Below are 20655 nucleotides of genomic sequence, written 5' to 3' on the forward strand. Positions count from 1 at the left end.
GCTGCGAGCAGGAGAAGGATGAACTGGAAGCTCAGCATGTGTGCAAAGCCAGAAGCAGAGATGGCTGGAGCGGAAAGCTTGGTGGTGGCGGGACCACAAAGCAATCGTGGTGGGCAGGCTGCCCATTCGACGACGCTGACACCACTCCACTGAAGAAGCAACAAACATACAGGTTACACATAGTGGTATCGGGAACCTGAGAAGAAGAGAGAAACTCACAAAAAACGGACAGCGTGGAAAGAGAACCGAGAAGCAAACGGAATGTAGGAGAAGTCCCTATTATCTATGGGCTCCAGAGACATTCCGCTGCAATACGGAAGGTAACTGGGAGAATGGGAATACAGGGAACCCAAAAGTGATTCATTATAGAATTTAGTCCCAATACAAATGATGAAAGCGTGAAAACCAAGTTGTAATAACGTGATAAAGAGAAGCATAGAGTTAGAGAAATAGACTTGTGTATCACTACCTTGGGGAAAAGGGGAAAATAACGCATCATCCCAGAAACAAAGAGTGGAACATAACCGAGAGAGATAACTGTGAACTAAAGACCGGACAGTTCCCTAGGATTAAATTGTACAAGTCCATACCAGGAAAAGGTGAACTATAATTTTTAATATAAATCATGGGTGCCACAAATAAGACACCAAGAGACCAAAGAACTTGTAGATTCTGTGTTGAGTCTGGCTGTTTGGAATCTGTCATGTTCTGTTACAGGCTTTGAATGACCGGCGTTATCATTACTTCGGTCGTTTATTTTATCAATACGAATTACTGTCAAGCGAAGTGATGTGGCAGCTTATTATGGTATTGTATGGCCATAATCGATGCATGACGGCAGCAATGCTCTTTTCAAAGCACTTTATATATTTATTTTTTTACATTTATAAAGCGCCCAAACCCGTTGGTTACCAACGTGGTTCATAGATCTGTGTTTCTGGTCTATGTGCAGGTGACGAATGCCACATGCTTGTAGTGTCGTGAGAATTCAATGACTTTTGAAGGCCTTGGGAAAAGAGCCAGGTTTTGAGGCCCTTGCAAAGGTTATTTATTTTATTTTAGAATTGATATGAATTTAAAGAATGTTTTGAATTTGTTTTGGAACATGATGGAATAATGAGATGTTGTGGTATATTTTAATTTTAGTATCTTGGTAATTGATTGCCAACTTTTTTTGTATGCCGTTTGCATTTGTCAAAGGTTATTTTGAACCATGTAGCAATTAAAAACAAATTTAAAAGATTATTTGGAAAGCCACAGCCCCAGGGGAGAAGGCACTAGACAATAATATCCAGAACTCTCTAAAATAGAATGACAGATTCAGGTAAGGAAAACCCATACTAAAGAGGAGAGAAAGACTACCAGTTGCATAAGGGAGTTTCAGGGACTTATGCAAAGGATAACGAGAGACTATTTTAAAATTCCACATTAACAAGAACTATAAAAGAAGGGAAGACAAGTGCCAAAGTACAACCATCAGCAGAAGGAAATCATTCGACTGGCCTTAGTTGATAAAGCTAGTGGTAGGGTCAGTAAGGATTAATTTTACACAGAAGCCTTATTCCTTTTGGACATTCACTGATGACTGACGAGCACTTTAGTAAAGTAGGTAGGGAACACCCCATAGCTATGGGGAAAGATGGGCCTTATTCTTTAGTAAAGATATGGTGAAAATGTCCTCCGTGCGTCTGCGTCCTCCTTCTGACTGGCCACACTACACAAACTGGGCCCGAAGAGGGCTCTGTGTTTTTATGTGGCTAGAACTTCGGAATTGAGGCGTGCTGACCAACTATCTGTGGCTTTCTCTTGATCCAGAACGTTCTGCCTGTGTCCAAACAGACAATCTCTAGGTGGATAACTCTGCATTGCAGAACTTTATCAGAGAGTAGGTGTAAAGCCTTGCCACCAGGCATCAGGTAACATTCCACTAGGGGTATGGCAGCAGCATCTACATTGCAGAGTGGTGTACCAGAAAGGGAATATGTCGAGCAGTGACTTGGTCGTCACTCCACACGTTCACCAAGCATTGCTGCCTGGATGTAGCATGTGGATCAGATGACAGATTCGCTGACTGGTTTTGCAGAGCTTCCTTATCTAAGGGCTTTCTTCCCACCTCTGCACGCTGTCTATCTGAGTCTATTGGGAGTCTAGCTGATGAGGAATCTCCAGGAGAATGCAATCCATTGAAGGAGACATTACTTAACGGTAATTTTCTTTTTATGGATTCTTCTCCTGCAGATTCCTCATCACCCTCCCATCTGGCCGCAAGTGGTCTGCAGTCTATTTTGGTTGTCCTCTTCTACTGAGACGGGATTATAGTAGTTATATATTAGACACATTTCATGCCTTACTGTTAGAATGCTGTCAGTCAATGACTTTCAGTACAGCCTTGTACCTAAAACAAAATTATTTCTTTGCCTCATTGCAGCCCGAATCCTATGGATTCTTCCTCTGTGGCTGCTGAGCGCGGGGTCGTGGGGAGTAAGGTGGGGAACTGAGGCACAGGGGCATGGTGACAATGTATATATGGCGGCCGACGTCACATCCGGAGCCAGCGAGTGGCAAGACCAATTCAAGAGGGATTGACTGTCGAGTCGTGCTACGCCCCTTTTGAAAAGGTTTCTGAACGGCTGACTCTGAAATGGATATCCATCTGATGAGGAATCTCTGGGAGAAGAATCCATAGAAAGAACATTAACAGTAAGTAATTCCTCCTTCTCTTTGCTAGCCCCCAAATATTGGAACACACTACTACCTGATAGCCGCACCTCGCCCTCTCTACATCGATTTCGTTCCTGCATTATAGCCCATATTCTGTCCTCACTTCTTTAACCCATCCCCATGCCGTTTGTTATTGGATTCACCATGTCTTTTTTTTGTATCAGCCTTGTTCAGTGTATAGCACCTTGGCAAAGGGGCTTAATAAATCTCAATAAACAACAAGCACTGGCAAAGCCAACAGTTAGGGCTTTGTGTGTAGGCATCGGATAGGCATTTGCAAGGCACTGCTGTAATTTTACTACCTGGCAATAAGATGGCAACTGCTGGAAAATGGTGGGATTACCTGGGCATAAGAGAGCAGTACCTATACAGAAGCCAAAACAGTTGGCTTTGTCAATGCTTGTTTTGACCAGGACTTCAGTGCAAGCAACAGATATAAATGAAGTGGCGAAAGATACACATGGTTATGACATCTTTGTACACCAGTAGCACATTTAGGACTTGGCGTTCCACCAGTAGCATGTTTAGAACTAATATTAAGCTTTTAACCCTCAACAGACTACTTAGAAATGCACAGGAACAGTAAAGTTTCTTGAAGATAAAGCTAACTCCGATCTCAGGAGAATGTGTTTTGGGTTGTAACGGGGAGGTAGTAGCTGGGAATGGATATAGGGATTAGCATTTATAGGCAGTCAATGAGTTGGTAAATAACCAAAAACCCACAAGCTGTGTGCCCCTCCTCAAATGTGATCTCCCTTATATCTGTACCACTAATAGCCAAAACTGAACAGGGGCTACTTTTTACACAGCTGAGAAGCTGCTAAGTGATAGGTGCCTGTAAGCAATGGATGAGGATTGCAAAGTCCTAACATTACACAATATCTTTTATATGTTGCCTATTAATCACTTTTACTTACCCTGAATAATAGGTGTTCTAGACCTATCTCACAAGATGACGGTCTACTAATCGGTGTCATCTCATTACTGCTGGAGGAAAAGGCACAGGTGGTCTTGAAAGCAAACAGGCAAGAGTTACCTTGATAAGGCAATCATCTTAACAGGACCAGATGTTTTTTACATTCTTGTTTAAAAAAAAATAAAAAAGGAAAACCTGCACATGAGATATAGACATATTAGTGAAACTATGCATGCAATTCATGTGCATCACCGCCCTATATTGCATTAATTTGTTGTGCAACGATGCAGTATGTTGCATTTTGATTTACCACAGTGTGATGAAATACAATGCACAGTTCTCCTAGATCAGGCTACGATTATAGGCATAAGTTATTTGCAAGCATGAATTGTAAACCAGCAGTTTGTAATCAACTAGCCAGGGGACCCCTCCACGAGCCCACCACAACTCATTGACACAGCAACATTCAGCCTGGTATGGTGTTACAATATAGAGCAACAAGACATGCACTGATTAGCATATTGTCAATTACTCAACACACTGCAACCATGCACCGCCGTATTTATATTCTGGGAGATACCGACAATGGTAGGACCACTTTGTTGTTGAAGCGTCATGCCAGTTTGCATGCAATGTTATGCTGTAACAATGTCTTTGATCATGCAGTGATGTCAAAAATATATCGCACCACGTTTTTACTTACTGCGCCTTGTTATGCCATGATTTGCCTTGATAAACTATTTTACACTATTTAATGCTTTCCCAAGTGACTATGCCATGGCATGTATTCTTGGCCAGATTCTGTAATTAATTGCAAGGGTCTGCTTTCTGATTTTTTTTCGCCCTTGGACTCTTCTGACACTTCAACCGCACACTGTAAAAAACATCAGTACTAACATGCCGACAGATACCAATAATGGATAGACAGTTAGACAGTTAGACAGGCAATAGTATTGTGATTGCAATGTTCCTATCTTCATAACATAAGTGTGAAAGGTTTATCACTTTGCCATGCCTTACTGAATGATGTTTATTTTGCAATGGCAGGCTACATACAATCTTTTAGAAACCCAGAACTGTGCAAACGGACATATACAGACTGGTCAAAGTGCCTCAAGGTCGTACCAATGGCAGATGAGAACTCATATGTCATGTTATATGTTTTTAGTTCAACTGAACAAATTGCATAAAAGGATGTAATACCAGTGGTTTGTACTATAAAGCCTACGTCTGGCAGATGGATATGGATTTCCGGTAATCGGTACATACATGTCCACATGGCTCATTCAATTCGGGAGTCACTAATCTAGTCCTATTTTTACTTTGCTTTCTGGTACTTGTAGACCTGCATCTACAATGGGAAAATCCAGGACTACAAGAGCCACATAATGCCAATTAAAAGCACAGAACACAATATTTGTTTCCCGAATAGACTGGGGAATGCTGACATTTATAGCAATACTACAGATGTGTTTGAGTTATTCCGGGTGTACAATCCAGGAACAAATGTATGGAGTAGGATCCGGCTTTGGTCATAAGTGAACTCTCACCCCAGGCATTCTTCTATCTGGTCATAAGTGAAATATATCGAACCCCTTGTGCTGCAGAGGATGCAAAAGCAGCATGAGCATGTTCCACCCACCTTCCTGGGTCTGGACCCCTAGACACCTTCACAGCTGCCACATGGAATACGGGCACTCCGCTTACATATTCTGAAAAACACAGTATAACAAAGTAACCCAAATTGCTGCGAGTTCTCTGTGACTATGATTTGGTGTTTTCAGTCAATGCGTGCTTTGCAGGAGCGGATAGGAGTCAATTCATAGTTCCCTGATGGTTTATGGTCATTTCATCTAAAACCATTCCAATCCAATGTATTTTCTTTCCTATTTTTTGGGGGGTAAAAAAAACCCAATTGTTTTCCATTGAAAATGCACCTGAACAAAAATTAACCCTTTACCCCCCATACATATGCACTAGATGGACATTTTTTAGATGGAAAACATTTGATGGAATGGCATTAGATGCAATGGTTTTAGATGCAATGACAAGATACCGTTTTGTCTGTTCCTTGATGTTTCCTCAAATGGGTAGATCACCAACCAAACAAGAAAGAGCTGCTGTAAATTGCTGGTATGTTAATCTCACAATCCTGCATGCCCCATTCCATTTTGGATTCGGGAAATGCAAGTTTAGTCTTTTTTTTACTTTGCATTCTGTGACGTGTTTTCCCCATATGATATGATAGTTTATTTATATAGCGCCTATACACAATGTGTTTAAAAGCGCTTAAAGGGAAAATACAATGACATTCTTACAGGCCATGAACAGTAAGGATGTGAAATTAACTATCGTACTCGGCCTGACGACATTTCACATAGTGGCGTAGAAAAACAAAAGTACTATCTAGTACTACAACACTCAGAATGAAGCGATCCAATGCAAGTCCTGTCATTATTTTTACTTTGGGACGTGTAGTCAGATTTTCCCATATACAGTACTACAACTGTGAGGATGAAAAAAAACAAAACCAGGCATGATTTACCATCCACGAATGGAAGGGGAAATGTTTCCAAGGATGTTAAAAAATTACAGTAACACTGAAAGTATAAAAGGCCTGCAGACAAGAGTTGATACTGGAGCTAGACTAGACTAGACTAGACTTAGACCTAGACTTAGCAAGACTAGACCTAGACTTACCTGAACGTCCAAAACTCGGTCGCCTGCAGTAACTAATTAGGGCGTGCAGGAAGAGGATGGTGTAGCTGTCACCCCAAGTTCTGGAGCTCGCTGCACACGAGGACAGTGTTCCAAGACAGTTACTATGGCTGCAATAACAAAGGGAGAAGCGAGATTAAAACAAATGATAGTCACCAGGGTTAAGTTCGCTCCTCCAGCAGAAAACTGTATGCTGTCATGGTTAACTCCACTTTGAAACACAGTAGAACAGGAAGGGCCAAACGCTGCTGTCTTTTATCTGGCTGCTCCAGTGTTTTAATTAAAGCTTTTTGACTCTCGACTCAAAGCACACATTGCCTAAATTTAAATGCAGGCAGTGCGTTAAACATACATGTCAACCTTCTCCAATCAATTCCAGAGACTTTAATACAGTCCTGGTTTAAATTTTGAAAAGTTAAAACCATCTCCCGAATTGAAAGACTAATGTTGGTATTTATGGTTCAATGGAGGTGTAAGGATTTACAGCTCAGTTCAATTCTTAAGCCGACACAATACGGACAGGGGCACAGAGCAGAAAAAAAGATTTTCACTGTGCATTCCTCCTCCATCTGGTCAGCATACATTATCCATTCCATACAGCCAATGCTTTTCCAGCCCTGGTTAGTTGGGCTTTTGAACAGGACTTCGGTGAAGGACACACAGGGTACTTGCAAATAGAGTGGCTGAAGGCAGGCATGCTATGATGTTTTTATTACACCAACAGCTCCAATTAAGTCATTAACTCTAGGATGACTGCTTTGAAAAATCCCTGGCAGGTACTTGAGTGCAAAGTCTGATGGTAAGGCTTGTTTTAAGTGAGCTCAAAGAGATCCCACGAGGAGGACTTTTGGGATGGGAGAGGCAGGAATGGGCGGGAGTGGCCATAAGGATTAGCATGGCTGTGGGCAGTCAATGGGTGGGCTCATAAACAAACAACACCTATAGACTGTGTCCCTCCTCATATGGCATTCCTCCCTATCTGTACTCTATTGCAATAGTTTGGACTAATGGGTGTCTCAAGCAACATATAATAGCCCAAACTAAAAGGGATGTATTTTAATAATGTTGTGTCTAATTACGAATTTCCAGCACAACTGATGTTGGCATACCAAATCTCATGGATTCTTAGCAATGTACAGGTTTTATTATAGTTGCAATAGATAACCACCTTAAGTTTGAGGGAAATTTGTAAGTATATGTCATAAGGTTGTATTTAAACCAAACAATCAAACTGGGGAAACAATATTTACTGATTCCTCTATGCAATTTGGTCCATCTGGAACATGTTAAAAACGAGGGTAACAACTGCACTCATCCTACACAACATTTCTGCTGCATTTGACATAATCAGCCACAAGATGCAACTAAGAAGACTAGAGAATAGTTTGGGAAAGGGAATTACCAAATGATGGACTGCATCCTTCATGGCAGGAAGAACAGAAACCATAGTCATGGCTCCTTTTAGATCACCTTCTCTCTACCTTACATGCAGAATGCCCCAAGGCTTCAGCCTATCGCATCTTCTCTTTAACAAATAACTCCCCACCGGCTCCCTGCTTCCCATCCCCAGAACCGCAGCAGCAACACAGGCCCCTCTTTGCTTAAGATGATATGTTAACTGTTTACAAACCCTGCCAGTAACCCACCAAAGCACACAACCAACCTCAACATCTGCCTTGCCCTCTCGTAGGGCCACTATGCGGCTTAACTTAATCTCAGCCCATCCAGAACAGAACTCGTGAACTGCAGTGTGCTACCATCTAGCCCCAAATGTTTTCCCTGGCTAAGATATATATAAATCTCACTTGATCAGGATCATGGGAGGATGAACAATTAATGGTTAGAGCGTTGAATCTTGTGAGCGGTCACCACAACTAGTTTTATCATGTTTATTTAATACAGATCCGTTAAAAAATACATGGAAATGAGAAAGACAACACTTAATTAGATACAAACTACAAACGTGCCAAAATGGCATATCAAAATGTTCAAAATGATATCCAGAATACATATTGGTGGTGTATCATTAATAAACAGACAATAATTCACAGTGTACATATATTGCTCACATAGAGAATTAAAAATGGCGACACATTGTGTTTCGGTGTTATAGAGCCAACTATATGTTGCTCCCCTTGTGTGTGATGGCCTTCATCAGGACAGGGGAATTAAAAGATTATCCACTGCTAGAATCCCATGACCTAATTGTCAACTAAATTCTTGTCTTGGAACCTTCACTTCCAAATGACAGTATATTTGGAAACGCCGAAGTCTTTTTTCTTGTTCCAATACTGGAGGAATCTCGCCGCAGATCTCGTTCAGTTTGAGCCCCATACGCAAGGAAGCTTGCGAATGTACTACACAAACAGCAGTCCCTGGCGACATGGGCGTCTGTATCAAATTAATAAAGTGACGGCATAGAGACGGTGAAAAAATAGGTTGAATACGACTTCAAATGGAAATGGCATGGAGGCTCCACTTTCTCTCTCTCTTTGCATCCAAACTCTGGAACACCCTAACCAAACGACTACATTCAGAAGATGACCACCTAACCTTTAGAAAAACCTGCCTTTTTACTTTTTATCCAACCTTTTAACGAGTCAAACACCACCGAACTAGAAACCTACTTGCCTCAACCTCACCCCACTAAAGGCGCGTTTACTGGTAGCCCTTGTGCATTCTACTCATCAGCCGATCTGAAACAGACCCACTTGGGTCTGTTTCCATACAGCTAGAAGGAAATCAAACTCGTATCACCTGCAAACATCTGACACATTGCTTAAGTTAGCTTCACCAGCAGGATCATGCTACCTCTCACTCCTGGATAATGCCCAAAACTTATTCTTCTTCCTCTATCACTTGTACCCAGTTTGTATACTCGCCTTGACTAACCTACCCCCCGAACAGTCTCATCCTAGAACCTACACTACATTCAGATATCCCCATAGACATCCTCTACTGGCCTAGTCAATACCACATGACCAATACCACTCTACATTTTGCCACCATAACCAGCTTGTGGTTAATGCCACTAGTTTTTATTCCACTTGCCTCCAGTACTCCGGAGTGCAACTGCCGCCATTGGAGACCACGAGGACCTTTGCTACTTAAAAATGGCCGCCCGCAATATTGTACCTGGTTTCCACATGAGGAAACATACCAGGCCCAGTATCCAATCCTGATTGGCTAGAAGCCACTACTTAGTGGCCAATTGTAAGCCGGCAGGCGTTTAAGCCGGCCCACAACTGAAGGCACACTTCAAAGGCTTCCTCCTGTCGTGAGCCTGTCAGGAGCCAGAAGTGCCGAGTGCCAGGACCCCTGCACCTCCGTAGAGCTGACCGGAAGACTCTGTACATTTTTTGACTCATACACTAGGGTAAGCAGCCCATTACTGTTGCTACCCACTGGCCCAACCATAATTGTAACCTCGCCGCGCTGCCTGTTCCGTAAGAGTGCCTTTCACACTGCGGCCCCGAGTAGACTAATCGACATTTTCTACTTCCAATGTTATTTGCCATTTAAAGCTGTTCACTGCTTGCCTGTTTCATTGCTGTCTGACCCTGCTGTTCAACCACGTAGTATTATATATGCAATATATTCAGCCAATTAATTATGATCTCACCCATATGCCTTACGTGTATTCTCATATTGGTGTTGATCACATTGCCAGCCTCAATCCTGCCTACACTTATAACTAGTACTGCTATATTCTGCCTGTACGGAGGCAACCCTTGCCTAGCTGTCTAATGTATTTTCGGATTACTGGACCACTACTGCTGCCCATATTGTGTTTTAGCCTGGACGCTTTACCAGCATTGACTTAATATGTTCTCCATGGCTACATAACTGTGATCCTGCCTAAACTTGTAAATGCCCTCTACACTGGTGTATCACAGTTAATTGTTAATTTGCTAACCCTAATCTTACACAGTTGTCTCATATACCCAGTTATAACAGGCCTCTGTACTATCTTCTTTTGCCCTCTCTTGCCTACCATTGCTGCCCATATGATGATTCAGTCTGGGTGCCCTACTGTATTGACTTATTTTGATACCACTGCTATGCATGTCATTGCATTGCTACTGCTCAGGTGCCCAGTTGTTTGACTGGCTCTATTGTAGTAATGCTGTTTAAGTGGCCACTGATAATGGTACTATTGTCTAGATGCCTTACCAACACTGCCTTACTTTCGCTGCTCAACTATGCTTAGGCCTAAGCGACTAGTTGACTAATAGGTACTCCTATTCTTATGCTGTTTAGTGGAGCCATTTTTGGTGATGCATAGTTGTAACCTTGCCTAGGTACCTCCATGAGTAATGTCATATCCTTGATAATCTAACTGGGAAAGATGTTAACTTTAGCAATACTGCTCTGCACAATGGCTGCCACTACACACATCGGCACCAGAAGCCAAGTATACTTCGCTCAGCACCCGCTAGTACCTATCTCAGACCCTAGTCTGCCTACATTGACAAATACAGTAACAAATAATTTCCCTAGTGCCTCAGAGACAGTAACTTATGCTTCTCTACCTTGTGCCACGGCCAATCGAAACATTAGACTCTGTGCCAGATTAACCAAACTACATGAACCATTGAGAAGATCCCTACCGCCTACCAACCTGAAAACTAACTACAAGCCTAGTCTGAAACCTAGCCATTCCAAGCGATCTCCACCTTTGTCCATCTCTAACATGTCCCCCAGACCAACAATCACAAGTACAAGCTACGTGAGGATAATAATACAGCCAAACCTATCCTAGTCAAAGAAGCTAGTGAGACCTCCCCCCCCTCCCTCATAGGAGCGCTTCTCAATGTAAGATCGCTCGTCGCCCATGCCACCGACATAGCTGACCTTATTACAGAAGGCAACCTGGATTTCCTTGCAATTACGGAAACATGGATTCACAAAGCAGCAGGACCCTCACTCATGCTAGCTATCCCGGATGGATACACAATAGTTGGACAAGATTGAGACGGTGCCCGAGGTGGTGGCATTGCCATCATTTCTAAAACATGTCTCTCCCTAAGACTAGCCCCTACAATCATGTGAAATTCTGTCTGCTAAATTGCAGATAAATAACTCACGAACTCTCACTATCCACTTAATATATAGACCGCCTGGTCTACTTGGCAACTTCGAGGAGGAGATGCACAACTTACTCATGAACAACCTTAAACCGTCCTCCTAGTTACTCCTATTAGGGGGCTTTAACATAGGTTTCAATGACCAAATGGACAAAAACGCTACAGATATAGTTAATAGAATCAGTTCACTAGGACTGTCTCAAAAAGTTAATAAACCTACTCACCTAAAAGGGAGAATTCTGGATTGGATAGCGGATTATAATTGCACAGTTACCATCTCATCTATCCTGCCTCTCTCATGGACAGACCACTCACTGGTGTCCTTCTACCTATCCACCACAAGACCCACTCCACTAGCTCCCCCATTAGTGCCACCCTGCCTTACCAGAAATAAAAAAAGCATTACAGTTGAGAAAGTAATCCCTGCTATCCTCCCCACTCTTAACGCACTGTCTGAAAATCTTGACCCCAGTACTCTAGTTCATGAATATAATAACATTATGCTCAACACACTAGACAATATTGCCCCTCTCAAATTAAGAATCATCAAACCAACAGCCCACTTAAACAAATGGTTTACACCACAATTTAAAGACCTTCACATTTTGAAAAGAAAGAGTGAAACCAATTGGAGACTTTGCCTTTCCAAGGAGAACAAAGCCAAAATAACCTCACTTTCCTCGCATTACAAGAAGGAAGTTTGCGGGGCCAAACGTAACTCCTATGATGAGCGTATTGCCAAATCTAATTCTAGTATGAAATAACTTTTCTCCATACTAAAAGAACTAGAGTCTCCAATAGCTATACCTGATATCTGTACCAAAGACAAATCTTGGTGTGCAGACATCCAACATGCGCTAGCCAATAGCAAAGAAGACATTTCAGCAAAACAAAGTAGTACTGAATCTACAGTACTCGCCTAAAAACCCTCTGCCCAGTGTATCACTAATGGCACACAATAATATATTCCACTTCTCCAAAATGTCTACTTTGGACGTTGAAAAAATAATCTGGTCACTGAAGCCCTCTAACTGCAAAGGTGACATTTTCCCAGCACAACTAATAAAAGATGCTGCCAGAGAATGATTTCCATTCATTACTAAACTGATTAACGCCTCCTTTGCCTCAGGCACTATCCCTGCCAATCTTAAACAATCTTGGCTGCTCCCTTTCCTCAAGAAACAGACATTAGATCCTCTCATCCCCACTAATTACCGCCCCATTAACACGGTTGCATTCTTACTCAAAATATTGGACAAAGCTGCCTACAATCAAATTCAAAAACGCCTTGAATTGCATAAACTTCTAGGCATTAGACAATCTGGCTTCCGCCCATTACACGGAACGGAAACAGCCTTAATCGACTTAAAATCCCAAATAGACGAGCTGAGAGACAAAGGGAGGACAGCACTTCTGCTCTTACTTGATCTCTCAGCCGCATTTGATCTGGTTGACCATAAGGTCCTCTGCAGACACCTTGACTCTGCCGCCCATTTCTCCCCGGAGGCTATCAGATGGATTGAATCCTTCCTGAGTGAGAGCACTGTGAGAGTCTTCTCACCCTCAGCAGCTACTGACCCGACCCCTATTCTGTGCGGTGTTCCTCAGGGCTCTTGTGTCTTGCCAACCCTCTACAATATCTTCACCAAACCCCTGTTCGATGATCTGGACCATCTGGGTGTCACCTACACAAACTATGCAGACAACACTCAGATTCTCCTCCCGCTTTCTGGGGATCATAGGAACGACACAGAGTTGGTGAACAAGGTATATCTTATCATCCAAGCATGGATGGCCACTCATGGCCTATGTTTGAATGACGATACGACTGAGTTGTTAATTTTGGGATCACAGGCCAACATCAAAAAACTAGGAAAGGAGTTTTCCTCATTTAATATCGACTGGAATACCAATTAAGTCTCCAAGGAGGTAAAAACCATTGGCTTCTACTTGGATTACACACTGTCTTTTGACAAACATATAAAATCCCTAACTTCATCCACGGCTTACACTTGCAAGTTGCTAAGAGCGGGCAAACCATTCCTCTCTGATGATAGTTGTTTGATCCTGGCCAGAGCCTTAATACTCTTTAGAATTGACTATTGTAATGCCCTATATAGTGGTGCCAATAAAACGCCTATCCAGAAGCTCCAGATATTACAAAATAATGCCTTAAGATCAACCTTAGGCATAAATAAAAGAACTCATATTTCCTCCCTTAGACGCCAACATAAATGGCTGTCTACGGGCAATAGATTACAGTTAAAGACGTTGTCTCTGACTCATAAAGCTCTCAACAACGCTGCCCCTAGCTACCTTACAGATACATTTCAGAGAAGAATCTCTCCCAGACCAACTAGAGCTGGTAATATTAATTGCCTGGCTATACCTAGATATAGGCTCACCACCATTGGTGGTAATAGCTTCCCTGTAAAGGCGGCAAAATCATGGAACTTACTTCCACAAGACCTGCAAACTGACCAACCTTAACTACTCTTTAGGAAAAATGTCGTAAAACACATCATCTCGTCTGGGCCATAGCTTCCTACCGCTTCTGGCTGTGTGGAGTCACTTATTCCCTCTAACCCATTAGCCCTACTTAACTTTATGTTACCACTTGAAACTCGTGTAATCTATTTTACCTGCGAGTCCAAACACTCTATTGAGTGTAACATTCTGTAATTTGTACATCTGAACATTATATATTGTTGAAACTCATATGTAAACTACTTTACCTGCGAGTCTAAGTGTTCCACAGAGTGAATTATTCTGTAATTTTTATATTTGTACATTTTATATTACTGTAACAATATAGCTGTCACTCGCACATCAAATTATGCTTTGTAACTACAGAAGCCTTTATCATATGTGTATATATCTGTATACTGTATAACTATGTAAGCCTTGCATTCTCATACTGTCACGTCCTATTACCTCCAGGTCTGGAGCGTGTAATAAGTGAATAAACAAAAAAACAAACAAACAATTAGCAAGCTATGACTAAGCTCCCTTCTTTAGTACTTTCACATTCACCCTCATCAGCAGGTACCATAGCTAAAGCATGTTTAGCCACTCAGTCCTTGGGGTTTCCCTCATGGATAATATATCACCAACTGTTCAGATGGATTTCCAAAATCAGCCCTGGGGGGAGGATTTTGGGAGCTCACCCTTTTATGGTGAACAGGGAGGATACTCCGTGGTTAGCCAAACCCAATCAAGGAAATGCCTGGAAACACTTGTGTATAGGCTCCATACAAATATCCAATAAATAAACAATAACTAAGGTAAGCTAGTAGAGTGACAAGACTTACTGCCTCATCACGAGTTTGGCAGTAACCCTTAAATGCAGCTGTAACGCTATTACCGCCTCATTTAAGGGTCCGCCAAATCATGGGCTTGGCGGATTTACCCCCAGCTCTGAGCTGGGGGTCAATCCGCTGCGATTTTGCCAATTTACGGTGCTATTATTGCCGGTGGTAATAGTGCCGAACATTCCCCATTGTGCCCAATGGGGAATGGGGAAATTCCCGAATGGGCCCAATGGGGATTTACCGTTCCGCCAAACCTGTGATCCAGCGCTAATAGTGCCGGGGGATTTGGCGGTAGGGCTAATAGCCCCGGCTGTAATACTGCGGGGTTAGCGCCCAACTCATGATGAGGCCCTTAGTCTCAGGAAAGTTGTGAGAGTGGTCTAGGGCTACAATGAGTCCACACAGAGCAACATAAATAATTTCAGTTAGACAGGTACGTTTGAAAATGCAATTATTAGGCCTTTAGATCACAACTAAGCAGGTAAAATCTTCAGTCAAATATTCTCACACACAACCCTCATAAAACAGGTACATAAATTCACCATTAGCAGAAATAGAATAGCATTTTATTCAGTGACCAGTGAATTAGATCCTTAGAAACACTTTATGATGATCATAAAACAGCTTCCGGCCTCCAACGACCGAAGTCAGGAAAGAGTGATTTAAGTAGACTTATGGAGAACAGAGGGGGGAAAGGAACATGTATGTAGAGTTACCCCCTGACTCTCATTTTTCCTGAGACAACTGCTGGTGTTCCGGGGTGTCCATTGGGGACACACTCTTCTGTGCTTGGTCCCGTCGAGGATGGTCCAGCGGTTGTGGGTGCAGGCCACCTTATGGGATTGATGGAGGGTTGCAACGGAAGTCACCACGGCCAGGTGGTGACACGCGATTTTCAGGGGACTAACAAAGGAGCAGGCCCAGCCTCTGTTCAGGAAAGCAGGCTGACAATGCAGGGGCAGGTGTCTTGTTCCATAAGCTGAAGATACACCAAGTTCCAAGGATGTACTTGAAACGGTGACGACTGCAGCAAGGTAGCTCAGGAGAGTGACGGTCAGTCCATGGTTGGACCAGAGACATTCACAAAGGCTCTACAGGCACGGATCCTCAAGCAGGGGTAAAGACTGGTTGTTCCCACTGTTCCAGGGGTCAAAGCACCAATGAGGGCCTTGAGACCACGCAGAGGAGATGGGCTTCAGCAGGACAGCACTGGAGTCGATATTGGTTAGCTGCAAGAGGCAGTCTTCCGGTCGTAAGCAGGCTGCTCTTCTTCGTGGAGGACTTGGCTCCAACTATCCATGATGTGTCAAATAGCTGCAGTAGTCTTCTTTTCATCCAAGATTTGGCCTGGGAGCATGCCCAAGCTCACCAATGGTAAGGATCTACACCATTCAAACTGATAGTGGCTATCCTATCATGGCTAACCAGTGTCCACAACCTCTGCCCAGCATTCAGGCACCAGGGATGTGCATGGGGATTACAGCCCCAGACCCCCTTCCTCTTGCCACACGCAGCAACACCCCCATAGCCCACGTTAGCCACAGCTTTCCCTGGGAAATGGATATCCATATAAGGTATTTACTGATCTGAGAAGGCAGGAAGAAGGCCAAAGAGCAAGTGAAAAACCTTGCGGCACGGCCATCTTGGGGTGCTAGCCACCTTCAGTAGTGTTAGGGAAGGATTTCTTTTTGCAACTTTCCCTCCATCGTTTTCTATGGAACTCCATTCTTTTTGCTCTGTTTCTGATCCTGTCTTGACTTTTTGAAGGAATGAAGGGAAGTAAAGCCTTCAGATTCACTTCCCTTTTGCTCTCATGTTATGGGGAAACTGATCAGTCCTTCAGACTATCAGTACTGAGAAACATTGTTTAACCTTTGAATTCTTCTATTTTTAACATTGCACACAGCATTTTACAATGCAATGCAATGGGGATACTTTTGTGCCAACCCTTACCCTAGTTGTCCCTGATTGGACAACTTCTGGCAGTTTGAATGGTGCAGATCCTTACCATTGGTGGGGACTTGCTTCCAACTCGAATCATGGCTAAAAAGGAGAATCTCTGCACCTATTCTTCAGATCTACATTGGAGCCAAGAAACCCTTGAAGAGCAGCCTGCTGAAGATCCGAAGAGGTCCAGCCTGGTGAAACCCTACTTCTTTTCCTGATCGCCAAAGGCCACGAGTGGTTTTTCAGCCCATGGACTAGTGTGACCAACTAGTCTCGATACCTTCTTGAGGATCCAGCCCTTCAGAGGCTTCGGAACTGTCCCTGCATTGCTCGGTGGACTGACAAGCTCTCTCGCAGGCTACCTTGCCAGAACTTTCGCTGTTCCAAATTGAAGTCTGGAACTTTGCCAGTCACCAGCCTATGCCGAAGTCACCTTCTGCCTGAATTTCAGGCATATTCACAGGAACGTGTCCTATAGCAGTTCCTGCGACTGAAAAGACACCTGTCATCTCTTGCAAACTGATCCAAGCTGGAACCCTCCTTCCATCCAGTGAAGCGTCCTGAAGAGGCCTGCCTCATTGGCTTTTTGCATTCCTTCACCGACGGGGGTTGCATCTTGCATTACTAGCTGACCAGAAAAATACTTGAAACCGCAACTGAAACCAACCACACAAGATCGAGCCCCCAGTGACTCCCAGACAATCCACAGACATCTGGGCAAATTGGAGTCAGGGGGGGGGTAAGTAAGCATCAGCGTGCTTGTCCCCTCCCGCTCCACCCCTTGTATCCTTATGATAACAGTTGGAACAAGAACCTTTGTCTCCTATCTCCATTCCACTCACATTTGGCCGCCAAACCTAGCTATGGTATCCTGCCTCTAGGTTAGCCTTCAGTCTGGAAGAAAGGAGAACACTTACCCTTTTGTTGGTAAATTGTTGTATAACTTTTAAAAGCGTGTGAAATGAATCACCACCACAAATCCATTGAATCCTTTCTAAGAGAACGCATACTGGTGAGAAGGGTTGTGACTTTTGGGCACAAGGCCCTATTCATCTTAGGGATTGGACTTCTCAAGTGAGGATATTGTTCTTGTGATTGTTTCCCATCGTTTACTGCATCTAAATTACTTACCTGCTTTGCTGATTTAAGTTACGTGATGTGTATTAAGTGAACCTATGGTGACTGTATATATTTTTGTGATAGAGTATTGTGTGATAATACTAAATGTTAGATTCATTTTCCAGTGTGCTTATAAGGCTTAAAATGAATCTGTATTTTTATAACTGACTGTCTAAATTGAATTATTGTGTGCCATACTGTGTGGACTCATTGACGGCCCCGGACCCCACTCGTACTCTGCTCAGTCTAAGCATTGACCGCACCTTCACTCTACCTTGATTGAGTTTTGGATAATCTCTCTGAGGTCTCTCTTCATCATAACTAAGGTGGCCTCCAAAATTCTGTACACTAAGCCATATTCCAGAAATCCATCTTAACAAGTAGCCATTTGCGGTAAATGCAAAAGTGCACAAATAAAATGTATAAACAACGGTAAACTGCTTCCACCCAGGTACATTATGAAAGTAACCAAAAAGCCATTTTATGAAAAGATATAAGGATACAAAATATCCTAACTGCACTTCACTGTTGGGTGATGTGTGCAATTGTGACAATACAAGAAATTCACAGAGAGTCATAATCTCTCAGTACTGATGTTCTTAGTGACTAGTTAGTTCTCGCATACGAAGGAGCACACGGGCAAGGAAAGCAAAGCAAAAAGCTTTACTTGCCTCCAAAAAATCAGGACAGGTATCAAACCAATCAAAATGAAAGGGTATCCCATAGATATCTGCGGGAAGAAAGTGGCAAAATAATACCTTTCCTGACACCAAGCATGTCTGCCAAACCCTTAGAAGCATGCTGGTACACAGGACCCAGTTACTTCCGAACTGCACACATCAACACAAGAGGTATAGCATCTACATCTTCTGCTACCATACTAACAAACTACTGTTTCTTTTCTTATACAGCCATGTGCAGCAAGGCCCACAAATGGCAGACATGAGCTATACAGGATCACTTTACTTACAAACAATACATGTATTTCACAAATATTACTAATTAGGAACATAATTGCTGTCAGGTCGAATGCAAGCACGATATCTCCTCTTATTTTTACAAAAAAAACTATTTTTTGTACTGACAAGAGTGGAAAAAGCTAAACTTCCTTTGTAGCCTGTTCCCGAGCTAGTACAGTTAATAAAAGGAAAAAAGTTGAGCATTAAAATTTACTATAAATGAAACTGTTTAAGACATTGTTACAAAGTGCTAATAATGATGCACAATGAAATATGTTAAAAATGATTCTAAACAGAGATTAATCATGTGGTTACCCTTATCACAAGGTACAGTTTTATCTATGGAATTATTTGTTGTGTTTTAGATTCCATTCTACATCAGTTGTTTGTTGTAAGGTTCCTTGGATCGATGGAAGTGAAATCTGAGGAGAATTCAGACATCGTCTATGAAACAATGCGCCAAATTCTAGCTGCACGCGCCATCCATAATATTTTCAGGATGACTGAATCACATTTAGTTGTTACGTGCGATTGTTTAAAGTAAGTTGGATGCTGTTTTACTTGGAAAATGTTGTATTTTGTATTTGTGGTTAGTTAAATTCCAAGATGAGGTTGAACAAGAAAGTATGTAAATTAGGAAATGTGGCTGACTGGGCCCTTATTTGTGTGTAAGTGTAGCAGAGTAGCATGGCATGTATGTTAACCAAGTGTAAAAGGAGATAATATAACAGCAAGAAGGAACAACAGTGAAAAGACACATTTAAAATGTAAAAAGAATAGGAATGACAGAATTGGGTGTTTATGTAAAAAAAATACCTGTTCTTATATGCAGCATATACAACAATATATAGTAGGTATATGGTATTCTGCACCGGAATCCCATCCTCTTATGACAATTCAGGTGTTCCTTTGAATTAGGGCAGGTGCCTTTTTATAGGCAGTTTTGTAGCCTGATATAGTGGGGAGTGGATTTAATGTCAGGAGTAGGGTGTGCCACAGGTAATTGGTCAAGAAGGGTGCAGCGACAAAGGTGTGAGGCAGCGCAGGGAGTAGTGGGAGCAGAGAATTGTTGGAATATTTGAGATCTGAGTGTGGGTTGATTAGTGAGACACAGAGGGTAGATCTGAGTATTTTACAGATAGAAAGGAGCCAAAGGGGCAGATTTTACAGATGTTCAAGGTAATCTTAGGAGCCTTAGTGGTAGAGGTAAGGCATATCACTTTAAAAGAGAACATACAGTTTAAGAGTCAGGGGGGATAGGCTGCAGCTATTGGGGCTAGGGGGAGAATGGAAGATGAGTGGAAGAGCTATGAAGTGCTAGAAGCCAGGTGGTAGATTGCTTCAGTTTTTGCATAAATTAGCATCATTCAGCGAAGTGTCATCCAATGGTGAATGGCACGTAGGCAGTCAGTGATGCAGGAAGAAAACTACAGAGAAAGTGAGAACGATTTGGATGTCAATGGCATAAAGATGATACAAAAATTGAAAGGAGGAGATAAGTCTGCCCAGGTATGAGCTGTGGAGTGTGAATAGGAGAGAACCAATGACAGACCCATGATAGTTTTTACCTGTAGTGGGGTTGCAGAGGATGTTCCATAACTGCCGGAGATGGCATAGGAGCTTCCAGGCAGTCCAGGCGGGTGGAAGAATGCCAAGTGGACAGATGAGTGGGCATCAGAGTGAAAGGTAGTATTCATATTCTTTAGATGTGCTGTGTATACCCTGACACATTCTTCATTTGTTTTGAAAATCCAGGTTAATTGATCCTCAGACACAAGTCACAAGGCTAAGGGTAAGTAGCCACTACGTACGTTTTAGGTTGGGTCTACAATACTGTATATCCAAGCGACTAAATGTTACTGTACATAGCTCAATTA

The 20655-nt window shown here is 42.6% G+C and overlaps 1 protein-coding gene across 2 annotated transcripts in view; it reads left to right on the forward strand.

The window, feature by feature from the left end:
• APPL1 (adaptor protein, phosphotyrosine interacting with PH domain and leucine zipper 1) overlaps positions 1–20655 on the forward strand; it is an 820938-nt gene that overhangs the window by 558463 nt on the left and 241820 nt on the right. For both annotated transcript variants that reach the window (XM_069643674.1, XM_069643675.1), the window contains exons 17-18: positions 19144–19318; positions 20534–20570. In XM_069643674.1, coding sequence (XP_069499775.1) covers positions 19144–19318; positions 20534–20570 — 212 coding nt within the window. The remainder of the gene's footprint in view (positions 1–19143; positions 19319–20533; positions 20571–20655) is intronic.

The sequence above is a fragment of the Ambystoma mexicanum genome, chromosome 2p (assembly GCF_040938575.1).
Source record: "Ambystoma mexicanum isolate Mex_15411 chromosome 2p, UKY_AmexF1_1, whole genome shotgun sequence".
NCBI lineage: Eukaryota > Metazoa > Chordata > Amphibia > Caudata > Ambystomatidae > Ambystoma > Ambystoma mexicanum.